The following is a 26,012-nucleotide window of genomic DNA, read 5'->3' on the forward strand; positions in this document are numbered from 1 at the left end:
TGATGTTAGTAAGTTTGCGGACGACACTAAAATAGGATACCTAATTAGGTCAGGAGACGACGCCGAGATTCTGCAGGATGATCTCAACAAATTGTTCACATGGTCGGTGAAATGGCAAGTGGACTTCAATATCTCAAAGTGCAGTGTGTTAAACGTTAGGCTACACAACCCTGAAAGCAGATATAGCTTAGAGAACACGATTTTAGAGAAAACTGAGTGCGAAAGAGACTTGGGAGTTCTATAAAGGATTACAAAGGAGCATGCCGTCAGGAGACCTTTTGGTCCATGACTAGGTCGGATGCGAAAAAAAAATCATAAATGATAAATAAAATTATAATAATATAAATAATAATAAATAAATAAATGCATAGGTTAAATAATAAACAGGCAAATAGTAATAATAAATTGACAGATAAATAATAATAAATGAAAATCAAGCAAATAATAATAACAAACAAATAATATAAAATAAATGGCAGTCATTACAACATCTTACTTAGGCATTTATCTAAATTCTAAACGAATCTTAAAGCTTCGAATTGAACTACATTACACCGCATTACAAGGCAATAGTGAGGGGAAATTGCGGGGGAAGGGGGAGGGGGAGGGGGAGTTACGTGACTCAGAGGAGTCAATAACTCCCTGTTCTTGTGTGACTGTAATCTGGGTAATCTTGTTACTGAGCTCCACCTGTTACATCCCAGGCATTTGTTTTCCTGTGGGGACTGGTAATGTGAATCTTTCAAGAGGGTTGAGGTGGTGGCAAAACCAGAGCACGCAAACATGCAGACAAGAACAACTTACGGACAACGGGCACCATGTTGCTCGTAGAAAACGAAGATCGAAACTATGACATATTCCCCAGCGGCCGAACGTCTGGGCTCCCGTTGGGCTTATCAAAAGTTTTTCATCACTTTGACTTGGGGAAGAGAGGGAGGAGAGGAGAGGAGAGGAGGGATTGGAGGTCATTGTCGAAGAGAAGGCTGGCCCTGGTGGAACAGAGCGTATGTCTGCTAGAGAGAGGAGTGTCCATATATAGAAAAGAATGAGTATTTTCATACATCTGATATATGTCTCACTTACGCTCCTCTCCTCTAGATTGTCCCCTATTCTTCCTTCTCCCCCACCTCCACCTCCTTTCTCCGGTACCTGCCTTATTTTCTCTCATCTTTGCACATACACAGCCTCCTGCCCATCCCTCTCCTTTCACCTTATTCTTGCCAGTCTGTCCACTGACTCACCTCTTAACAGACATTTGTTTTATTTCTATTTTCATTTTCGTAGGAATCAGAAGAGAAACTCCCAAGTACTTCACCATCTTGATTGTGTTTTTCTGGGTCATTTTCCGTCATGTGTCATCGTTCAACTGAATAAAATACCTGATGAAGGCGTCGTGGGAATAACACTAGCACTGTCGTGTTGCGATGTCGTCTTTCGCCAAATGGCCATGTGGGACGATGAAGTTGAACGGTTTTCTTCCGTTATTCAGGGCCGTGTCCTCCTCCTCTGATTTAAGACTCCAGTGTGACATAAGAACATAAGAATAAAGGAGACTGCAAAAGACCATAAGGCCTACACTAGGCAGCTCCGTATCCATCACCACCTGTCATCCCCATCCATAAAGTTGTCTAATAATTTTTTAAAACAACTGATAGTTTCAGCGCTTACTACATGGTTACTAAGTTTATTCCATTCATCGACCACCCTATTAGTAAACCAATTCTTGCCTATTTCCTTCTTAAATCTAAATTTGTCCAGTTTATACCCATTACTGCGAGTCCTGCCCTGTTGTTTTATTATGATGACCTTGTTTGCATCACCCTTGTTAAAGCCTTTGATCCACTTGAACACTTCTATTAGATCACCCCGCACTCTGCGTCTTTCCAGAGAGTGTAAGTTTAGGTGCCTAAGCCTCTCTTCGTAAGGCAAATTTCCGAGTCCTTGTATCATTTTGGTCATTCTTCTCTGTACTGATTCTAGTGAATTTATGTCCATTCTGTAGGACGGAGACCAAAACTGTACCGCATAGTCAAGGATGGGTCTAACTATCGCTAGATAGAGTTTAATAATTACCTCTGCACTTCTATTCGTTACCGTCCTAGCAATGAAGCCTAATGGTCTGTTAGCTTTATTTCTGGCGCTAATGCACTGCTTCCTGGTTTTAAGGTCCGGACTCACCAGAACTCCCAAGTCCCTCTCGCACTCAGATTTTTCTAAAAACGTGTTATCTAAGTTGTATCTATTTTCGGGGTTGTGTAGCCCTACGTTTAACACGCTACACTTAGAGATATTGAAGTTCATTTGCCATTTCACCGACCATGTTAACAGTTTATGAAGATCTTCCTGCAGAATCTGGGCGTCGTCTCCTGACCTAATTAGGCGTCCTATTTTAGCGTCGTCCGCAAACTTACTAACATCACTATTTAACCCATCGTCTAAGTTGTTTATATACATAATGAACAACAAGGGACCCAAAACCGAGCCCTGGGGGACCCCGCTAGTAACATCCACGGGCGGGTGTTTCGGCTGATATCGACCGTTATGCATGGAGTCCTGGATTTTTTTTTTTTTTTTTTTGTGTGTTTGCGTGTGTGTGTGTGTGTGTGTGGACGTCTTCTTGGGCTGGATTATCCTTTGGAATGTTATTTATTCATTCATTATTATCAGCAGCAGCAGCATTATTATTATACTCGTGTGTGCAAATATATATATATATATATATATAATATATTTTTTTTTTTCAGGAAGCTCTATGGTGCTAGAGCAGCGTTTTTTAACCTGTGATACTATTACCCCTGAAGGTATTGAAATAAATTCTAGGGGATACTGGGAAGTGTTAAAGACATGACGATACGTAACTTTCCTCGATACTCCTAGTAATCAGATATTAACCAGATCTAGGAGGTGTTAGACTGCCTAGACCTGAGTACAGGGGTGATAGGGAAGAGGAAGTCTGTGACGCTTAGGAATATTTACCTTCTGTTGAGTCAGCAGGGAGAAGCCGAAGTGAGCCTGTAGATCTGGTAGAGAGTCGTGTTGACCTTGCACAAGCGGGAGAGATGTTGCATCGACGATGCCTGGGAGCCGAATGGACTACGGGTTACCTAGGACAGACCACCAGTTCCGCAGGATCGTTTTTCATGAGAGGAGGAAATGAAAAGATAGTCGTGTATAAGTATAAGAAGGCGATATTGCCATTGAGCAGTTAGGATATTCATCAGGGTTTGTATCGTGGCTTAGGAGGCTTGGATATCGAGGCTAGCGGGGAAAATGGTTGGATACATAGTTGTAAAATGTAGAGAAAGGTAGAAACAAGGATTTTTTGAGAGGTAAACTAAAATGAGAAGATGTAGCATGAGAGAAAGTTAGAAACGAGGTGAATGTTAGAAGAAAAATCATGTGCAAATGTTTGTGCATGTGGGCATGATGTTGTTCGTGGGAAGTGTGTGTATATTTCCTACGAGAACCGAGTCAAATTCACTTCCCGCGTGTACGAGTAATAGTGAACATGATGGGCGATATTCACATTGAGCGGCATGAATCAATACTATGTATTATTTATATATACTTTTGTCATTGTATCGATTCAATTTAGAAAATAAATACTTACCTACCGAGGTTGGGAAGCGTTGTCAGACGGGTCGTAGCGCCTCCGTGGATGACTCCATATCTGATCATCCTGGATCCAATTCATCTCCGTGTCTCTCTGATGTGTTCAGCATCTCTATGACAGGATTTTTTACAAAATGGTAAACTCTACAGCAGCGTTTCCCAACCTGGGGTGCCGAAATGAAATATAGTGGGTTCTGCTGGGAAGCGGTGCATACATACACTTTCTTTTATCCTTCTACTAATAAGATATTAGTTAAGGGGTGCTGGCCTGCTTAGATTGGACTACAGGGGGGTGATGCTAGGGTTGGAAAAAGTTAGGAAACGTCGCTGTACAGTCTGAGAACGACGCAGGGTTGAGTTTCTGCATTTGGCTGGATGTGAGCATGGGGCGGTATGTGCGGGGATCCTAAAGAGGGCTGCCCACGAACTGGCGTGACCTATATCCCACTGGATTTGCACTGACACCCGAGTGGGTTGTGACTAGGGGCTCCACCCCCCACCCCCCATCGCTGGAGGATGTTGTTGTTGTTGTTAAGTGAAATAATTAAGTTATTATCAACAGGATAAAATAATAATAACAACGACAGCGACTGAATATACGGTCGTCCTTAGTCGCTTCCTCGCTTTTGGTACCAACTCCCGAATGGGAGTCGACCCGAGGAACACCACGGGGAGGAAGTGAAGGGGGGGGAGGAGGAGGAGGAGGAGGAGGTGAGGGAGGATAGGTTAGGGAGGAGGAGGTGAGGGAAGACGAGGTGAAGGATGAGCAGGAGGAAGAGGTGAGGGAGGGGGAGGTGAAGGATGAGGTGGTGGAAGAGGAGGTGAAGGATGAAGAGGAGGAAGAGGTGAGGGAGCGGAGGTGAAGGATGAGGAGGAAGAGGAGGTGAGGAAGGAAGAGGAGAGGGTGAGGGAGGAGGAGAGGTGAGGGAAAGGAAGTAAAGGGTGAGGAGGAGGAAGAGGTGAGGGAGGAGGAGGTGAAGGATGATGAGGAGGAAGAGGTGAGGGAGGGGGAGGTGAAGGATGAGAAGTAAGAGGTGAGGGAGGAGGAGGAGGTGAGGGAGGAGGAGGAGGTGAGGGAGGAGGAGGAGGTGAGGGAGGAGGAGGAGGTGAGGGAGGAGGAGGAGGTGAGGGAGGAGGAGGTGAGGGAGGAGGAGGTGAGGGAGGAGGAGGTGAGGGAGGAGGAGGTGAGGGAGGAGGAGAGGAGGTGAGGGAAGAGGAGGTAAAGGATGAGGAGGAGGAAGAGGTGAGGGAGGAGGAGGTGAAGGATGATGAGGAGGAAGAGGTGAAGGAGGAGGTGAAGGATGAGGAAGGAGGAGGTGAGGAAGGAGGAGGTGAGGAAGGAGGAGGTGAGGAAGGAGGTGAGGGAAAAGGAGGTGAAGGATAAGGAGGAGGAAGAGGAGGTGAGGAAGGAGGAGGTGAAGTATGAGGAGGAAGAGGAGGTGAGGTAGGAGGTGAAGTAAGAGGAGGTGAAGTATGAGGAGGAAGAGGAGGAGAAAGATGAGGAGGAGGAAGAGGAGGTGAGGGAGTAGGTGAGGATGGAGGGGGTGAAGGTGAGGGAAGCGGTGAAGGATGAGGAGGAAGAGGAGGTGAGGGGGAAGTGAGGGAAGAGGTGAAGGATGAGGAGGAAGAGGAGGTGAGGGAGGAGGAAGTGAGGGAGGAGGAAGTGAGGGAGGAGGAGATGGGGTAGGAGGAGATGAGAGAAAAGGAGGAGGTGAGGGAAGAGGAGGTGAAGGATGAGGGGGAGGAAGAGGAGGTGAGGGAAAAGCAAGTGAAGGATGAGGTGAGGGAGGAGGTGAGGAAGGAGGTGAGAGAAGAGGAGGTGAAGGATGAGGAGGAAGAGGAGGTGAGGGAGGAGGAGGAGGCGAGGGAAGAGGAGGTGAAGGATGAGGAGGAAGAGGAGATGAGGGGGGGAGGTGAGGAAGGAGGTGAGGGAGGAGTAGGTGAGGGAAGAGGAGGAAGAGGTGAGGTAGGAGGTGAGGGAAGAGGAGAAAGAGGAGGTGAGGGAAGAGGTGGAGGATGAGGAAGAAGAGGTGAAGGATGAGGAAGAAGAGGAGGTGAGGGAGTAGGTGAAGGAAGAGGTGAAGGACTAGGAGGAAGAGAAGGTGAGGGAGGAGGAGGAGGAGGTGAGGAGGGAGTAGGTGAAGGAAGAGGAGGTGAAGGAAGAGGAGGAAGAGGCGAGGGAGGAGGTGAGAGAAGAGGAGGTGAAGGATGAGGAGGAGGAAGAGGAGGTGAGGGAGGAGGAGGAGGTGAGGGAAGAGGAGGTGAAGGATAAGGAGGAAGAGAAGATGAGGGGGGAGGTGAGGAAGGAGGAGGTGAGGGAGGAGTAGGTGAGGGAAGAGGAGGAAGAGGTGAGGTAGGAGGTGAGGGAATAAGAAGAGGGGGTGAGGGAAGAGGTGGAGGATGAGGAAGAAGAGGTGGAGGATGAGGAAGAAGAGGTGAAGGATGAGGAAGAAGAGGTGAAGGATGAGGAAGAAGAGGAGGTGAGGGAGTAGGTGAGGGAAGAGGTGAAGTACTAGGAGGAAGAGGTGAGAGATGAGGAGGAGGAGGAGGTGAGGAGGGAGTAGGTGAAGGAAGAGGAGGTGAGGGAAGAGGAGGAAGAGGCGAGGGAGGAGGTGAGAGAAGAGGTGAAGGATGAGGAGGAGGAAGAGGAGGTGAGGGAGGAGGAGGAGGTGAGGGAAGAGGAGGTGAAGGATGAGGAAGAGGAGATGAGGGGGGAGGCGAGGAAGGAGGAGGTGAGGGAAGAGGTGAGGTAGGTGAGGGAATAGGAGGAAGAGGGGGTGAGGGAAGAGGGGGTGAGGGAAGAGGTGGAGGATGAGGAAGAAGAGGTGGAGGATGAGGAAGAAGAGGTGAAGGATGAGGAAGAAGAGGAGGTGAGGGAAGTGGTGAAGGATTAGGAGGAAGAGAAGGTGAGGGAGGAGGAGGAGGTGAGGAGGGAGTAGGTGATGGAAGAGGAGGAAGAGGAGATGGAGGAGGTGTGGAAGGAGGAGGTGAGGAAGGAGGAGGTGAGGAAGGAGGAGGTGAGGGAGAAGTAGGTGAGGGAAGAGGTGAAGAATGGGGAGGTGAGGAAGGAGGTGAGGGAAGAGGTGAAGAATGAGGAGGAAGAAGGGGTGACGGAATAGGTGAGGGAGGAGGAGAGGAGGAAGAGGAGGTGAGGGAACAGGTGGTGAAAGATGAGGAGGACGAAGAGGTGAGGGAGGAGGAGGTGAGGGAAGAGGTAAAGGATGAGGGGGAAGAGGAGGTGAGGAAGGAGTGGGTGAGGGAAGCATGCTTGTAGGTGCAAGTTGATGCATGGTCGAGTTGTGTAGTAGTTGATCTGACTCAAAGCTCGGAGGCTAGAAAGGGTCACCGTGATTAGGTCGGTCTCTTGTATATCGCCTGCCCCGAGTGGGCAGTCCATTCAGATTAGGACAATTCAGTCTGCCCTCTGTACTGTAGCGTGTCACTAGCCCTTCGCGGTCGGTCCCCCAATTTGGGACCACGCCTCGTCCGTTCTTAGGCCGACGCACACGGATCTTTAACTAGAATAAACTACACAAGCCAAATCGCGCATCACTCTCCCTATATCACCATTGACCAATAACATATATCTGTATGTTACACCATTATTTACTGTCTTAATACCGTACCTTTACACCGTTTCCTTTTACTGTCTGTCGTCAGGGTACTCAATTTTTTCCCCGGGTACGGACAGTTGTTCACCGAACAAGTGACAAATAGGATATTTGCTCACCAAAGGATTTTTATTTTTCTTGAACTTAACAAATAATATACAGGATTTTTTTAGTTATATTGAAGTTGATTACAGCAATAATACGCAAACAATATACAAACTTAATAACATAATATACAGGATCTTTTGGTTATGTCAAAGTTTATTACAGCAATAATACAAGATTTTTTTTTTAGTTATATTGAAGTTTGTTACAACAATAAGACCGTGCCAGAACCAACAACATCTGTGAGGCATGGAACATTGGTTTCCAGCAACTTGTAGGCCACAGTCATCCCTCTGTGTGGACACTGATTGACAATTTGCGAAAAGACCAGGCTGTAGTGGCTACACAAATTCTACAAAACCAACGAGGGCAACCACCAAAGAAGCGGGTGAAGAGGGTGACTCATCAGATGCAGAACCGCCTTCGGAATCTGTGCCAGGGGTATGCTGCAGGAAGTCAGTGTCTTCCTGACTTTCTAAATGCAGTTGGCCACACCATTAGACTGGACTTGTAAACCACAAAGGACAATGAACCCACTTCAGTACTGCACCAGTTGTAAAACTGTAATCACTATATATTGATGGAAGAAATTGGTATTGAATTTTATAATGAATTAAAAACTAAAACATGAAAGTTTGTATATTGTGTATTATTGCTGTAATAAACTTCAATATAACTAAAAAAAAATCCTGTATATTGTTTGTTATTAACTTCAAGAAAAATAAAAAATAATCCTTTGGTGAGCAAATGTCCTATTTGTCACTTGTCCGGTGAGCAACTGTCCTACACTTTTCTTTTTCCATAGCAATCCTTCGACAAGGAAGACGCCAAGCTATCCACGTTAACTTAACACATCTGATAACGTACTTTCATGGGTTCAACTGATAGTCAACTTTATGAATTATGGGATTTAATAGAAACGACATTCAATAAAAAAATGTTTACTCATAAAATATATCTACACGTCAGTATTACTATATACATTAGTCTTGTTGACATAAAGGCAAAATAACAATTATGTACATTTCATAACGATCATCAACATAGATATAGAAAACTGTATTTTTTCCTCATGACGACGCGTTATGCCGTTTCCGTGTCTTGCCGCTTTTGTTAGTAATTCAGCCGAGGGGTGGAAGGACTTAGAGATCGGGTGGGGTCGCCTCGATTAGGAAGCAAAAATAAATAAAAACAAACAAATACAATCAAATGATCAAAGAATTGACAATCAAAAATATCCAAAATCAATGCCGCCGTACAGAATGGGCACAGTCTTGGCGCACCCAAGCCTTGGTAAACTTTACGATTCGAGTTCTCACCAGCCTCCTGATAGAGCAGCTGGGGAATGGAACCTGTCCATTGACCTCAATCGCAAAAGACCTCGATAGCAGCCACGGCAAAGTATAAACGAAACAACTGTCGAAGGCAAAGGGTCTGCACGTCCTCGTCTCCTTTGCCTCGGCCAATGCACGATCACACGCCACCTATGCTGCCTAGCGATCCAAGATGGAGAGAGGATTCACACTACACACACACATGCGTATGTTCTACTGCATACAACTCATGGACCACTAACACGTATCAGTTCTTATAGTAGCTATGGCCCTGGCAGCAAGACACCGTTTACTTGTCAACAAAAGGAAGAATTTTGAAGAAAATTATAGAATTACTTGAGGTGGTAAAAAATAGAACAGGAGATGCCGTCTTGAAATCATGAGCAGATGGTCGTGAGTTCGAGTCCCGGGACCCGCTGCAGACGCACGACGTTGGTTCCCGACAGCCCTGGCCAGGTGGGGAGGCGACCCAATGTACCACACCTAAAAAAAAAAAAAGTGGGTCCGCAACTGACAGGACTTCGCCCTACCAGAGGGTTCTCACTTTCCACTGTGTGGGAGTGGGATGGTGAGAAACGACTAATGTGTAGCGATAGTGAAGGAGACTAGTGGTTCCCGACACAAGTCTACTGTTGTTCAGTGGTCCAGAATGGGTCATTAGCAATGAGCTCGTTGGGCGGTCCGATGAGACAGGCGCCTTCCACGGAAGCCTCCTTGAGGTACTGCCTGGCCACCCTGACCAAGTCCTGGGGCGCCACCTGCAGCACGTCCCGCCTGTAGTCGGCGAACATGGCGTCCGAGATGTGCGACTGGAAGAGTCTCTGCCCGCGGCTGCCGGGCGAGACGGGGGCGTCCAGCTTCTGGAAAACGCCCAGCTTGGCCTCGGAGACGTCCTGCTCTTCGAAGTTTCCCCCCAGGACCCAGTCGACGGCGCGATCAAAGTTGGCCAAGGTCTGTGTCGAGTGCGGGTCCCGGTAGCTGTAGAAGGAGAAGGACCCCGAACCGGCCACCGCGCCACCGCCGTAAGCCCCGCCCTTCTCGCGGATCTCGCGGTGGAGGAACTTGAACATGAGCTTGGCGAGGACGGCGAGGGCGCTGGCATCCGGGTGGCAGAACGGGACGGTGCTGTAACTCTTGGAGGCGAAGTTTACCGGGAACGGGAAGACCTTATGGACACGGCAAGTGTGCGGCGTCGCGTCGTGGGGTATCGAGGCTAGAGCCCCTGCTTCAGGTTGTGGATGACCAGGCAAAGTGCCCAGGAAAGCCCCTACGTGCCCCATCGCCGCATCGCTGTTCTCTGGATTCGTGTTGACGGCAATGCGCATGCGTTCCTTATTGAGCACAAGCGATGCTAGCTCCTGTAAATGCACGAGGACTTGGTCAAGGTCATCATTCTCGGAGAGAGCTTTCATTTGCTGGACGAAGGTGAGCCCACTCCAAGTCTCCTTGAGGGCAGGCACGTGACCCGTCGTGGCTCCGGCTGCTGTCATGGCGAACGAGTGCCCCGAGTAGACTAAACTGTTCGCCAGGTCCGTTGCCATGATCCGAACCAGAGACGAGAACCGTGATCGGTCCTCGAGGGACACCGACGTGAAGATGGAGGACCACAGGTCCAGCATGGCTGGGACGTTTTGGTTCAGGCAATGGGACCTCAGCAAGACCCCCTCTTCGTATTGATTCACATCAATCGGGTGTCCTACCATGTGAGCGTCTGCACTTAAGCCACCAGTCGTCAACTCGGCTTTCTGATCAAGAGCTCTGTAGTCGAGGTTCCCGGCGCCCATGCGGGTTAGAACCCCGCAGAAGAGGGGAACCAGAGGCTTCAGGCTACTGGGAAGAGAATGAGTGTCCAAGACGGTGGAGAAATAAGTGACTCCATTAGTGGGCTGAGGAGACATCTGAACAGGAACACCTTTGACCTGTTCCTGAAGAACCAATCTGGGGGTGATCTCCCTTGGGATATCCTCCAGCTTCAGTGTAGGCAGACAGGACAAGTCTTCAGTCTCTTCCTGTTTCTTTGCCAGGGCATGTCCTAAATTCCAGATCTTCTCCTTGTCTTCCTCTGTCAACGTTTCCAACTTTCTGGACAACAGCTTCTTTTCTTCCTCCTGAAGACCTTCTTCATAGCCTTCCTTGGGCGCCATGGTGGTAGTCAGTTTATGGCCGTTGTTCTTGAAGTACTTCTCGACTTTCTTCTGGAGAAACTGCGGGTCATCCCTGAGACAGGCCCGGAAGCGAGTGATGCTCTTGTTGATTTCCAGGGCATCAACGGGGTTTCCGTCGTGGTTCCAGAGCGGCGTGAGTGCCATGGCGATCCCGAGACCGAAGCTGGCACTCTGGTGCTTCATGGCCAGTTCGACGCTGTGCAAGACGGCCTCGACCCGCTCGGCCGAAAACCCTTCCTCGATGACTTGGTCGAAGGTTTGGTCAATGATCGAGAGAACGCTCTTGACGTCGTCAACCTTGACTCCCTGAAGACCCATGGTGAAGGTGGTGTCCCGGGTGTGGCTGTCGAACCCGGCTACTGGGGAGAAGTTCGAACCTAACTGAGTCTCGAGGAGGGTCTTGTAGAAGGGAGCGTTCGGCCCCCCCATGAGGAGCTCCCCCAGGATTTGAAGCACGAAAGTTTCGAAGGTGTCGGTAATACTGGAGAGGAGGTACGAGACGGCGACACTCGTCTGAGACTCTGCAGGAGTCATCGGGTCCATGGCGCAGGCGACGTGGGACGTCCTGGGGACCGACCACCGTGGTTCGTTGGGGACTTCGGTCTTCGGCTCAATCTTGGCGTACTGGCTCAGGTACTTGTCGTGGATGAAGGACAGGTGGTCAGCGAGGGGTTGGTCTCCGTAGGTGAAGAACCGCGAGTTACTGGGATGGTAGTGATCCGCGTGGAAGGCGCGCAGCTGGTGCCACGTGAGTTCGGGTATTGACAACGGGTCTCCGCCCGACACGACGCCGTACGTGTGGTAGGGAAGGAGATCGTTCTGGACTTTCTGCATGAAGAGACGCTGTGAGTCTGCGAAGACGCCTTTCATCTCGTTGAAGACGACACCCTTGAGAACGATCCCCGAACTCCGATCTTGCGGGTCTTCGTGCTCGAGTCTCCAGCCTTCCTGGAGGAAGTCGAGCTCGTCCAGCCGGGGAGAGAAGACCGCGTCCAGATACACCGACATCAGGTTCCGGAAGTCGACCGGGTTCTGAGTCGAGAACGGGTAGATGGTGTAGTCGCAGCCGGTCATGGCGTTCATGAAGGTCGATAGGGACCTGTTGAGCATCTTGAAAAAGGGGTCCCGGCAAGGGTAGTTCTTGCTTCCGCACAGCACCGAGTGCTCCAGAATGTGAGGGACCCCCGTCGAGTCCATGGGCGTCGTGCGGAACCCGACGCAGAACACGTTGTTGGGGTCGTCACGTGCTATGTGCAAGTAATCCGCCCCCGTCCTGACGTGACGTAATCTGACCGTCGTCATGTGGAGTTCGGGAATGTCGCGCGTGTCCTCCACGACGAAGCCAGACACCTCTTCCCCGACGGGGAAGTCTGCTTTGGCCGCCTCACCAGCTGGATAAAACAAGAACAATAATAACCATACTACTACTACTACTATTATTACAATACTAATGCTAATAATGGTTGTTAAAATGAGCGGAGGTAGTCAGTTAAGACACCCACTCCACTCGTCCCACTCCTGTCACCCAAATGCTTCCCTTTTGTCAAATGGGTGACGGATAGGAGTGAGATGGTTGGGGTGGATGCCTTGGCTGGCTACCTCCCTTATAAGTGGGAAGAGCCCTTGCATATATAGATAGATTCATCTTGATATTACATATAGTTGGGTTACTAGCTAGTGAGAGAGAGAGAGAATATCAACTAATTCTATTGAAATTTTATATATTATATACCTTGACACATCTGCTTGAGAAAAAAAAATCTGGTAAATTTTTCTGGGTGGATTTTTTCTTTCAGATTTTTGCATAATCAAAAGTATCTAAAAGGATATTTCTTTACATTAAGCATATATTTTAATCAGGGCTTGGTCCAAGTACCTGGATATTTTTCAAGTATATTCATTTTGCTATGTACCTAAGTCCAAAGTATGTCATTGTACCTACATACAAGTACTTTATGTGATGGAGGAAAGAAAAAATCACGTCACAGGTTTGTAAAGCATCATAACACTCAATGTACCCAATAGTATCATCACAAAGTTGGCTAGAATCTATATGCAGTATATAACTTTTGATTGAACACAATGTACTTGTTTGTACTTTCTATTTTTCAAGTACTTTGGGTCTAAGTACAAGTACCACTGAATTTTTGAACTTCAAGTACAAGTACATGTACTTGGATCCAACCCTGATCTTGATACATTTACATCCAAAGGACTTTTCCCCTTTATGAGGGGGGTGGCTGAGTCAAAGCATATACCCACCTCACACCATCTACTCCAGTCAACCTAGTTTGATATGGAAAAAAATGACAACAGAATTGATTTTTCTTGGGATCTACATGCCCACCTAAATATCATACCAAAAGTGGAGGAATAAGGCCATTTCCGAAAACCTAAAAATGCCCCATCTTTACTTCTAATTGTTGGAATGAGATGATTTTAGTGTGCATGCATATATTTTTAGGGTCCATAAATATGATTGTAAATATATTTACATGCTGCAAATTATATTTTTGTTAGTTTTATTTGACAATTGTATTTTTTAAGGAAAATGTTAATTTTTCCCTAACAGCTAAGTTCCACTCATCTTTTTGCATTTCATTTTGGGCTTAAAATTGTTTTGAGCATAGTACCTTAAAGAATCACTTTCTAACTACAAAACTAGGCCAACCCTAACGCTTTACAATGAATAATAATGGTGCAATTTGTTTTTGAAGTGCAACATTCTGCATTACCACTATAACATGTTTATGGAAAATATGTTTATGTTTAGCCATGTTCCACGACTTCCATTTTCCTCTAGTTTTGATATGTGATGGAATAAAGTATAAGGAACATCATACAGCAGGTTTCATTTCTGTTCCAATTATTTCCATCATGGGCCATAAATTGTGCTAGATTGACTGGACTAATCCTGTAGCCACGTCTTGCCCTTCCCATCTAAGTATCTCGTGGTTGGTAGGACATCCCTTTTGCCAACCAATACTTGGTTCAAAGGCAATGCCTTGAGACAGTGCTTTAATGGGAGGGCCTTACAGCTGCAGCTGGTTTACCATTTACTACTTCATTATATGGCAACCCTCCTCCACCTCATTCACTTGAAAAACTTATGAAACAGACAAGAACATCCCTTAAAGCAAAGTCATATCTTCCTCGGTTTAGGACCATTCTCCATTCACTCTAATCATTTACACCCTCTTTTCCTTACTCAACAGACATCCCTCCTAGTTTCAATCCCTGCTTCACCCTGTATAGGAGATATGGTCATGGGGCCCTATCACTTCTATTTCCCCCCCTTTAAAAATTTGTATAAAATGTATCCTTTAAAACAGTGGGTTGATACATGACCCACCACCAAGGCCTCCCAATGGTAGAGATAAATCAGTTTAATTTCATTTGTCTGGCCCTACTATGGAAATGGTGTGCATCACTGTGTTGTCTTCAACCCAAATGGCATGACAGGAGTTGGGGGGATGACCCTTTACCTATGAGATGCTATGACTGGCAAGGTGTTAAATAGATCCTAACATGTATGAAGTGGGTGTGTGTTTTGACTAAACTAAAAGGGTATACATTATAGAGACTATGTTTGATTTTTTTTCAATTTTGGGGCATTGTTCTAGTTTGTTCTTACCACCACCACAACATTACAATATCATAAATATTTCTCCAAATCAATGTTCAAATTTCAGCACCAGACAACACAAAAATAAAAAATAAAATATGTATAGTAAAGCTAAACATAAAAGCTACTCAACCATTTTCCAGCAAACAGAAAAAGCCATCAAGAAATTGAAAAACTCAACCAAGATATCAAACTACCACCTGAAATATCTGGGCCCTGTGGCAATAAAAGCCCTGACAGGTATTGCTGGCCGTTCCTGGTTACATAATAGCAACCCAACAATCTGAAAAGAACCCATAAACTCTCCATCTTAAAATCAAGTAAACCACCACAGAACCCAGCATTTTATTCTATCTATATCAAGAGGCTCTTCCCCATTATAAAGGAGGTACCCAGCTAAGGCATGCAACCATATTCACCCATCTCACTCCTGTCACCCATTTGTTCCCCTTTTATCTTAGCCCTTTGTGGATAAAGGGTCATCCCTGTCACCTGTCCACTGGCTGGTTCAGAAGCAATGCAGCAAGACACAGTGCATCCACAGCTGATTCTGCTGTGGATATGATATGTCTCAACACAGCATAGAAATGGCCAACCAAATACAACATAAAAACAATCCCATCAGTATTCTATTCAAATACCTACTGGTAGTTCTTTCCAAACTTGGTCATTTCAAAATTATCATAGCCTGTTAGGTGTACAATTGCACAAATATGAACTACTGGAATGGGAGAGCTTACCCGGTGGTCATACAAACTTCAGTTTTGCACCTAATGTACTGTGGTTGCTCAAAATTACCATTTTCAGGAAAAGCAATAACTTGTACTCAGAACTTTACAGTATATCGATGCTAAAATATTCATTTGCAAAATGAGTTCTCTTTAAGACTGCCTATTTTCATATTTCAAACCCTCCCAGAAGTTATCTCAACATAGAACACTCCCAAAACAAGCAAGAGTTGCACTAGAATGCTGCATATTTTTCACCACCCTGCACTAAATTAGTTCCAATAGAGAAACAGTCTGGCAACAGACACAAATTACTTAGGTTGTAATCACCAAACATGAGACACTGAACCCATATCACAGTCCTATACTTTCTTTCCTGGCAACAACACAAAATCTATTCACCGAGTAATTCTGGGGGTGAACTGATGGCTGTGGCTTGTTTTCTGGGTGCTGTGGGTCTCCTGCAAGACTGAACCTGGGCAATAGATTGATTTTCATTGACTAAAGCCTGGGTATAACTCCTATCAACATAGCATGTGAGATGCACCATTTAATTCTTATCAATTAACTTAATAGTTCCATTGAGTTTGTGGAAAATCTGTGGTCCCACAGTGACTGACAATGGCACTTGGAACCTCCCAGATCTATCTGGGAAGAAATTTGGACTGATATCTGTGTTGCACCAGTGTGAGACTGTTTTTATGTGATCATCTGAAAGTGGTAGGAAGAGGAGAGCAGTTGCCATTTGCCCATTTTCCATGTGTGAATGTGTTTGAGATGAGGTGTCTGAGAAGTATGATGGGGGTTACTAGGCTAGATAGAGTGAGAAATGAGGAGGTGAGGAGGAGAACAGGGGTGGAAAGGGAGTTGGGAGATAGGGTTGATGAAAGAGTATTAGGATGGTTTGGACACATGGAAAGAATGAGTGAAGAAAGACTAGTAAAAGAGGTATGGAAGGCAGATGTGGAGGGAGTGAACATGAGGGGACGTCCTAGGATGAGGTGGATGGATGGGGTGAAGGGGGCTTTGGGGAAGAGGGGAATGTCTGTTGAGGAAGGACGGGAGAGGACAGAAGACGGGTGAATGGAGAATGGTTGTATATGGATGATGTTGTGATGCATGAGGGATGAGGTAGTATGTGTGAGCAAAATTTGACGCAGCCCAAAGGGATTTCTCCCCGTCCTCTCCTTTTATGCATGGAGGGACGGAGAGGGGGGGTCGCTGATTTAATGAAGTGGCCTTGCTGTGGATGTGCTGTGTCTTGCGACACTGCTCCTGACCCAGGGCAGTGGACAAGGTGCAGTGATGACCCGTCATCCAGGAGGTGCTAAGATAAGAGGGAGGGTGGAGGAGGTGTGGAGTGTATTTAGGGATAGAATGGGTGGGAATGATTTTATGCCTTTTCCTTTTTGGCTACCTCTCTTGTAAGGGGGAAAAAGCCTTGGTATATGTAGAGTAGGTGTAATAAATACAGGTGAAGTTGAGAGAGAGAGGTCATTTAAAGGTTTGGCTTACTGCATTATGAAACACTTGAGAAATAATTACAAAGGATTATAAAGGAGAAGCATGCTGACAGGAGACTTTTGGTCCATAACTATGTTGGATATGAAAAAATTATAATAACGATAAAAAATAAATATTATAATAATATAGATGATAATAAATAAAATAAACAGGTATAGTTAAATAATAAACAAACAGGTAAATAACATATAATTTGACAGATAATAATAAATGATAATCAAGCAAATAATAATAAAGACAAATAATAACAAACAAATAATATAAAATAAATGGCAGGGATTAAAGCATCAAATATGTTTAGTGCTGATTAATTTCATACAAGGAAAAAATAATAATTTGGCAAATTATTTCCAAGGCAAAGTGCTATCCAATTTCTTAATTATCAGGAGTCTGTATTTCTGATTTGGTTTCTAAATCACTATATCAGTGTCTGCTATGACTAAATTACACTAAGGTCAGTGAAAATTTTCTATGTAAGGTCATTTGGAATCCAACTGTGCATAGTTGTAAAATGCATATTGAGAGGGTATACATCATACACTGCTCCTGGTTCCTGACTTTCTAAATGATATGGTCAATTTTCATATGATTTTTTCTTAATATTTGGAATCAAGTTTTGTGGCTTGCCATTGTACTTTTTCCAATCTGATGGATGCTGATGGCCTGATTATTATTGTACCTCGGGCAATTAACAGACAACGACAGAACCCCGTATTCTCTCAAAAAGTCCAATAAAGCCCTGTTGTTCTCCAGGAGTTGGATAACACCCGGTCCATAACGTGCAAGCCATTGTCTAACTGACAGTGACTGGACAAGACAGATGACAACATGGTGTCTGACTGGACAAGACAGATGACAACATGGTGTCTGGACTATCCTAGTGGCTTTGTTCATTAGTAGATTTGCTTGTAGCAAGTTTTTTTTGTTATTTCTGCCAAGAAAATTGTATATTACGTTCATGTATTAAAATTTACAAAATTAATATTTTTCTAATGCTATATTGTGTAGGTGCACACAACTAAAATAATACCCAATCGTTTCCTTTCTATGGTAAATTTTTAGTTGTGCACACCTATGAGATATAGCAATAGAAAATCTATTATTAATTTTGTAAATGATAATAGATGAACATAGTGATTTTCTTGGCAGAAATCAATAGCAAAAAAGTTGCTAAAACCTGTTTACTAATGAAGTCGCAGCAGTTGAGTGATATTCTTTGTTTTGATATATGCCGAAGTAGAAGAAATGAAAGGATGATAAATTAGTCTATTCTAACCTAACCTATATCTAATAATTTGGTACCTCAAATTCTAAAGATCATCCGGGTCGTTGTCATCATGGGTGCTGATGGCCTGATATTTATTGTACCTCGGACAATTAACAGACGATGGCAGACAAGGAAGCCCTATTGTCTTTGTAACAGCACTTATTAATGTCACCTGCAGTTGGAGAACACTGGGTCCACAATGTGAAAGCCATCATCTGATAATGATTGGATTGGCATAGCATCTGGACCATATCCTAGAGGCTTCATTTCTTAGTAAATTTGCTTGTAGCAATTTTTTTTTTCCACCAGAAAGAGAAAGGAGGCAAATCAAATAGAGAAGAAAAGGTAAAAGGTGCAGATGGAGAGATGATAATGGAAGAGAAGGCAGTGAGAGGAAGGTGGGCAGAGTATTTTAGGGAGTTGCTAAATGTGAAGGAGGATAGGGAGGGAAAGGTAGTTGCAGTGGGAAGCACTAAGAAAATGAGTGATGAGTGAGGAAAATGGAGAAGAAATAGGGAAGGATGAAGTGAAAGCAGCTGTTGAGATGATGTGAGCAGGTAAGGCACCTGGTCTGGATGGATGCCATGCAGAATGTCTGAAGAAAGGAGGTACAGTTTTGGTGGACTGGCTGGTGAGGTTATTTAATGTTTGTTTAAGAGAGGGTGGAGTGCCAGAGGACTGGAGGAGTGCCTGTATAGTTCCACTTTACAAGGGGAAGGGGGACAAGTGTGAGAGTAGTAGTTTCAGAGGGATCAGCTTGTTGAGTGTAATTGGGAAGGCTTATGGGAGGGTCTTCATTGAGCAGATTAGGAGAGGAACAGTGTGGGTTTAGGACAGGTAGGGGTTGTGTAGACCAGATTTTTTTGGTAAGACAGACATGTGAGAAAGCTATAGGAAAAGGTAAGGGTATTTTTTGAGCTTTTATGGATCTGGAAAAGGCTTATGACAGGGTAGACAGGAAGGCACTGTGGGAGGTACTGCAGTTATATGGGATAGGCGGAAAGCTGTTAAGAGCAGTCAAGAGTTTTTATGAGAATAGTAGAGCTTGTGTTAGGATTAGAAATGGAGAGAGTGAATGGTTTGAGGTAAAGATGGGACTTCGTCAGGGATGTGTTATGTCTCCCTGGCTGTTCAATCTTTCCATGGATGGGGTGGTGTGAGAGGTGAATGCAAGGGTAGTGGGTCAGGGGTTGGAGATGATTAAAGAAAATGGAGAAAAGTGGGAGGTGAGCCAGTTGTTTACTGATGACACTGCACTTGTACCTGGATCAGAGGAGGGATTGAGGAAGTTAGTGACAGAGTTTGAGAAGGTGTGTGAAAGAAGGAAGCTGAAGATAAATGTGGGCAAAATTAAGGTGATGAGATGTACAAGGGGAGAGAGTGGCAGCAGGCTGGAAGTGAGCATTAAGGGTGAAAGACTGGAGGAAGTGAATAATTTTTTATACTTGGGTGCGAATGTGGCAGGAAAGGGAGTGGTGGTGGAAGTAGAATGTAGATTGAGAGAAGCGAGTAAATGCCTTGGTGGATTAAAAAGTGTAATGAGAAATAGACATTTGGGAATGGAGGCTAAGAAGTTATATGAAGGAGTGATTGTGCCAACAGCATTGTATGGTGCAGAAACATGGAACATGAGAGAGGAAGAGAGGAGTTTGAATGTGTTTGAGATGAAATGTCTGAGAAGTATGATAGGGGTTACTAGGCTGGATAGTGACAAATGAGGAGGTGAGGAGAACAGGGGTGGAAAGGGAACTGGGAGATAAGGTTGATGAAAGAGTATTAGGATGGTTTGGACACATGGAAAGAATGAGTGAAGAAAGATTAGTAAAAGAAGTGTGGAAGGCAGAGTGGAAGGAGTGAATATGAGGGGGTGTCCTTGGATGAGACAGATGGATGGGGTGAAAGGGGCTTTACAAAAGAGAGGAATGTCTGTGGAGGAAGGACGGGAGAGGACAGAAGATAGGGGTGAATGGAGAAGGGTTGTGTATAGATGAGGCTGTGATGCATGAGGGGGAGTGGGTGGGGGATGGGGGGTGAGGAAGTATGTATGAGAAAAAAAATTGACGCAGCCCGAAGTGATTTCTCCCCGTCTTCTCCTTTTCTGTATGAGGGGACCGAGAGGGGGGGGTCACCAAATTTATGAAGCGGTCTTGCTGTGGATGTGCTGTGTCTTGCAACACTGCTTCTGACCCAGGGCAGTGGACGGGATGCAGGGATGACCCGTCATCCAGGAGGTGCCAAGATAAGAGGGAGGGAGGAGGGTGGAGGGGAGTGGTGAAATATATAGGAAATGGAATGGGTGAGAGTGGTTTCTATGCCTTTTTCTTTTTGGCTATCCCCATGTAGGGGGAAAAAGCCTTTGGTATATTTGTGTATTTCCACCAGGAAAATCACATATGTTCATGTATTATAATTTACAAAATTAACATTTAATTTTCTAATGCTATATCACATAGGTGTGCACAACTAAAACAATACCCTTTCTACTAGTAACTACTTTAAGTTGGTGACATACAAACTGTCCCAGGTACAATTCAAAAGTAGTGGCCCTGATCACATAATGTATCTACACTACTACCCAGAGTCAACGGTCAGAAGTTTCTTCCCAACAAGATCAATGGGAAGACTGGTTCTATTTCAGTGTCATGTAAACACATTTTTCACTTTATTTGTTCCATTTTTGCATTTAAAAGATCTATTTTTTTCTATGGAATGGTTATGTTAAGTACGGTTAGATTACATTGGGTAGGTACAGTATAAAAAAAAAAAAAAAAAAAAAACTTAAATTCTTGTTGTACATGAAAGACCATTTAATTGCAAACAAAATAGTTTAAAAAATGTTAAATAGCTTGAAAATAAGGGAGATACAATTTTTTTTTTTAATTATTATCTATTCCAATTTTTTGGCTAGACTTCCACAACAAAGTGTGAGAATTAAGGGTGGTAATTTGTAAAGATTTTGGTAAAGAAATACACAAACTCTAAACCACTGGTCCAATTTTACTGAAATTTGAAATACTTGGGTTTTATCACCACCATCATAGCAAATTTGCCTTTTCATGACAACTATCAAGTTGTCAATTTAGAAATGATCATCAGTAAAACCCAAACCGCTGCCCCAATTGACATGCAACTAGACATGTAGAGGTTTTATGGGTCAACAAATCACCTGAGCATGTCAAAAACAATGTAGGACCTTCCTTTTATACTATTCTTACTAACACCTATCATGTTGCCATGGCAATTTAGAGATAGTCATCATTAAAATCCAAACCCCTGGCCCAAGTGACATGCAACTTGGCATGTGAAGGTTTTATGGGTTAACAAATCACCTGGGCATGTCAAAAACAATGTAGGACCATCCTTTTATACGATTCTTACTAACACTTTTCATGTTACCATTGCAACTATTGTCAATTTAGAGATAACCATCAATAAAATCCAAACTGCTGCCCCAATTGGCATGTGAAGGTTTTATGGGTCAACAAATCACCTGAACATATAAAAAAAAAATGTGAGACATCTGCATCATACCAAATTGGCATTTTCATGGCAACAACTATGTGGTCAATTTAGAGATAATACGGTAATCAATAAAATCTAAACTGCTGCCCCAATTGACATGCAACTTGGCATGTGAAGGTTTTATCGGTCAACAAATCACCTGAGCATGTCAAAAACAATACAGGACCTTCCTTTTATACTATTCTTACTAGCACCTATTATGTTGCCATGGCAACAATTGTCAATTTAGAGATAATCATCCATAAAATCCAAACTCCTGGCCCAATTGACATGCAACTTGGGATGTGAAGGTTTCATGGGTCAACAAATCACCTGAGCATGTCAAAAACAATGTAGGACCCTTTTATACTGTTCTTACTAACACCTACCATGTAACATATTCTATCAATGTAATGTATGCACAGCTAAAAGAACTCTATCACATTAAAAAGTATGTATATATATATGCCTTAGCCCTTACCCTTAGATTGCCTCTCAGTATACTAACCAGTCAGTACTGCAACTATCCTAAAACCTAACAAATTTATGTTGAAATTGGTGAATTATTTTTACACCAATTTATTGAAATAGAAAAATGAATAGAGTATTTTTACTTTCAAAGGAGTTATTTTGTTTAATCAAGTTATTTATAATCATGATAATCTGAATAAACAGCCTTATTTCAACAGCTTATGTCTATTTTCATCATGAAACCCAGAAGAAAATTTAAATCTTGTCTCTAGACCTCTACTAGACTTGAGATTTCTTATGGTCCATGAATGGAATACTGACTATATTATTAAGTTATTTCATATACTTGCTATCATAACCATAGCTGGCTATGTAATAGGCATAGCATAGCCTGTCCAACATCTTAAAATTTATACCATAATAATGTAAGTATTATCTGTGAACAACACCCTCTACGACTAGGACTCCGAGTAGTATATCTGACATGTCATGCATTAACAAACATGACTAAGTATCGTAGAACATGCCTACATATTCCGTGTTAAGTCACAGCTATCGCATTACCAACAATCTTAAAGTTGCTCATTTTTCCAGGAGAAAATAGGCTAAAAAATACAATGTCACATTAAAATATTCATATATAGGTACCTTATCTTTAGATTTTTACTCAGAACACTAATTTGCCATGGCTAATAGCCAAATTTGCATTTCAATCAGCGAGGTTTTTTCTTTAAAGAACTGGGCATACACTTGCAGAACAAGACAATTTGATAATCCTGGGCATGCAATGAATGCTACAAGCATTCAAACTGAGGCATACCCATTCGAACAGGCCACAAAAGATGGCAGTGTAAACATTACATCTGCGATGGTGGTGCCACCCGTGGATTCGTGAATACCTACATTAGGTTAGGTGTTATTGGACACTTACCGGCCAGCTTAGCCCATCACCTACTTGGCCCATTCCATTGGCTGCTTGAGATGCCATATTTGTTTTGACAGATGTGGAGGTCAAATAAATTAAAATATGATAAATTCGTCTACTCTAACCCAACTGTGGTGGGCAGACTTGGTAGAGCAGATGGGCCAAGTTGGCGATGGGCTGATGGGCGATGGGCTACAACTACACCTTAATTCAACCATTACTAATGGACAGCGTAAATTTTATGCTTAGTGTCCATATTTGTGACTCTAGGACTGAATCAGAAAACCCAAAGGCCACTGCCAGCCACTGTGGGACTGCATATTTTCAGTCAATAAAACTTAGGGCAATCATGATTCCCCGGAATTTTTTTCTCACAATTTTCACTAATTTATCTCACGACTTAGCAGCAATTATCGGCTTACTGAATTTATGACTACAATCAATGTTGATAAAATAGTACTCAAAATATGTAAATTCCTTTATTAGATTACGTTCGTTACAATTTTCACCTATCTATACACTTACAGTAAGTCATTGCATGACGCAAGGTTTCGTAACTACTAACTGCCTTAAATATACCAAACTCAATTATCGTTAATATAAGTTAACTTACCAGTGGATGCAGCACTTCTGAACTGCATACATTTTCTAAATGTTGGCCTTCCATTTCGCAAAGTTTTCGTAATTAATCTCAAATATGACATCGCTCTTAATTTTGGTGACAGGAAACGTGCCGTACCTCTTCACCGACTCCCGGAGTCCCGTACTTCAAAATGTAAACAAAACAAACCATCATCATATGTTTGCGATTCATTTAAAGAATAGGAATGATACTAGAAATTTAAAAGACAATTGATAAAAATATTAATTATTCGAAATAAAGACATCAAATTACAAAAATAGGGACTACAATTGCAAGTTATTTTTGGAGACGGATTGTGCTAAAAATATACATACATATACATTGGACTTTTTCCTCCGTACAGGGGAGGTAGCCAAAGTCAAAAGGCATGAATCCACTCTTAGCCATTTCATCCCCACTCCCATTAACCATCCCTTCCTCCCTTTTTTCTTGGCTCCTAGATGACGGGTCATCCCTGCATCTCGCCCACTCCCATCGTCAAAAGCAAGGCACAGCAAGGAGGCTTCATTAATCGACGACCCCTTCTCTCCGCGTCATGCAGAAAAAGAGAAGACCCCTTTGGGCTCCATTAAAATATCCCCACCTACTCCTTTCCATGCATCACAGACTCATTCATACGCAACCATTCTCCATTCACCCGTATCCTCTATCTTCTCCCTCAACATACACCCCCCTCTTTCCCCATCCATCCATGTCATCCTTGGTCACCGCTCATGATCACTTCCTCCACTAGTTCTTCTTCACTCATTCTTTCCATGTGTCCAAACCATCCCAATACTCTTTCATTAACCCTATCTCCCAACTCCCTTTCCACTCCTGCAGTCCTCATTTCTTACTCTGTCCAGCCTATTAACCCCTACAATCCTTTTCAGGCATTTCATCTCAAACACACTTATACTCTTCCTCTCTTATGTTCCATGTTTCTGCCCCATACAGTACTGTCAGCACAATCATCACTATAAATCTCCTCTTTGCATTCATTCCCAAATGTCTATTTCTCATTCCAATTTTTAATCCCCCAAGGCATTTACTTGATTCTCTCAATCTACTTTCAACCTCCATCTCCACTCCTCCCTTTCCTGCTACATTTGCCCCCAAGTATTTAAAGATATCCACTTCCTCCAGTCTTTATCCTTTAATACTCGCTTCCAATTTGCTGCCATCCTCTCCCCTTGTACATATCATCACCTTACATAACTTAAGAGATATAGTAATGAATAAGCCATATGTCATTACACACCCACACAGATTGGGCCACATATGAGGTGAACTCTCATCCAGAAAGGTACATACATATACCAAGGCTTTTTCCCCCTTTCAAGGGAGGTAGCCAAAAAGGGAAAGGCACAAAAACACTCCCACCCATTTCATCCCTAAATACACTCCACACCCCTCCCACCCTCCCTCTCATCTGAGCACCTCCTGGATGACGGGTCATCCCTGCACCTTGCCCACCGCCCTGGGTCAGAAGCAGTGTCGCAAGACACAGCACATCCACAGCAAGGCCGCTTCATTTAATCGGCGACCCCCCCTCTCCGTCCCCAATTGCATATAAGGAGAGGACGGGGAGAAATCCCTTTGGGCTGCGTCAAAATTTACTCACACATACTACCCCACCCCCCTGCCCATTCCTCCTCATGCAATCACAACATCATCCATATACAACCATTCTCCACTCACCTCTGTCTTCTGTCCTCTCCCTTCCTTCCTCAACAGACATTCCCCTCTTCCCCAAAGCCCCCTTCACCCCATCCATCCACCTCATCCTAGGACGTCCCCTCATGTTCACTCCCTCCACATCTGCCTTCCATACCTCTTTTACTAGTCTTTCTTCACTCATTCTTTCCATGTGTCCAAACCATCCTAATATTCTTTCATCAACCCTATCTCCCAGCTCCTTTTTCACCCCTGTTCTCCTCCTCATTTCTCACTCTATCCAGCCTAGTAACCCCCACCATACTTCTCAGACACCTCATCTCAAACACATTCAAACTCCTTCTCTCTTCTTCTCTTATGTTCCATCATCCAGAAAGGTAACTGCTGTAAATCATGAGTCCATCACATATATCAAAACCAAGGTGAATCTCACACACACGATCACCTTATCATCCACCGTGTTTCACAAGCCCATAAGCCTATATATGAATGTAGAAAGCTTGACTTCCTAACATCTTTCAAATAAGCTTGCTTTTTTACCTACTTATTTTTACTATGACCTCATGTTGATCTTTCATCCTATGCCAGCAGATCCTACCTGTCCATTTTTCCTCCACCTTTCTCTGATCTAAACATCACCAGGCACCCACCATAACCAGGTTCAAAGAGATATGATAGGCATAATATAGTGTTAGATTCTTGTACTTTTTAGAGATGGGGACAGAACAAGGTTACTTTTTCATTCTGCACTAGTTATTACTAGGTAAGCATACCACCTCTCTCTATTAGCTTTTCTAATGTGGAAAATCCCAGTTTTCTAAGTCTTTCATCATGTCGTTCAGATG

At 43.9% G+C, this 26,012-nt stretch overlaps 2 protein-coding genes across 2 annotated transcripts in view; both read right to left on the reverse strand.

The window, feature by feature from the left end:
• The window catches only part of LOC143026407 (2-aminoethylphosphonate--pyruvate transaminase-like), a 49,352-nt gene extending 48,427 nt beyond the window's left edge, over window positions 1-925 (reverse strand). The window contains exon 1 of the mRNA XM_076186722.1: window positions 805-925. Within this exon, the coding sequence (XP_076042837.1) occupies window positions 805-820 (16 nt within the window). The 5' untranslated portion in view covers window positions 821-925. The remainder of the gene's footprint in view (window positions 1-804) is intronic.
• Window positions 926-8,253: 7,328 nt separating this feature from the next.
• On the reverse strand, window positions 8,254-23,625 carry LOC143026408 (presequence protease, mitochondrial). The gene is made up of 2 exons (XM_076186724.1): window positions 23,482-23,625; window positions 8,254-12,218 (listed from the first exon to the last, which is right to left on the reverse strand). The coding sequence occupies exons 1-2, from the start codon at window positions 23,570-23,572 to the stop codon at window positions 9,289-9,291; spliced, it is 3,021 nt and encodes a 1,006-aa protein (XP_076042839.1). The 5' UTR covers window positions 23,573-23,625; the 3' UTR covers window positions 8,254-9,288.
• Window positions 23,626-26,012: the final 2,387 nt, after the last annotated feature.

The sequence above is a fragment of the Oratosquilla oratoria genome, chromosome 6 (assembly GCF_046742065.1).
Source record: "Oratosquilla oratoria isolate Oo_2021 chromosome 6, ASM4674206v1, whole genome shotgun sequence".
Taxonomy (NCBI): domain Eukaryota; kingdom Metazoa; phylum Arthropoda; class Malacostraca; order Stomatopoda; family Squillidae; genus Oratosquilla; species Oratosquilla oratoria.

What these genes read in the sequence shown, in the direction of transcription:
- LOC143026408 (XM_076186724.1), bottom strand. Translation starts at nt 23,572, where the DNA reads ATGTCATATTTGAGATTAATTACGAAAACTTTGCGAAATGGAAGGCCA. An exon ending in CAGAAGTGCTGCATCCACTG is followed by an intron (nt 12,219 to 23,481) that starts GTAAGTTAACTT and finishes TGTTTTATCCAG; the next exon opens with CTGGTGAGGCGGCCAAAGCA.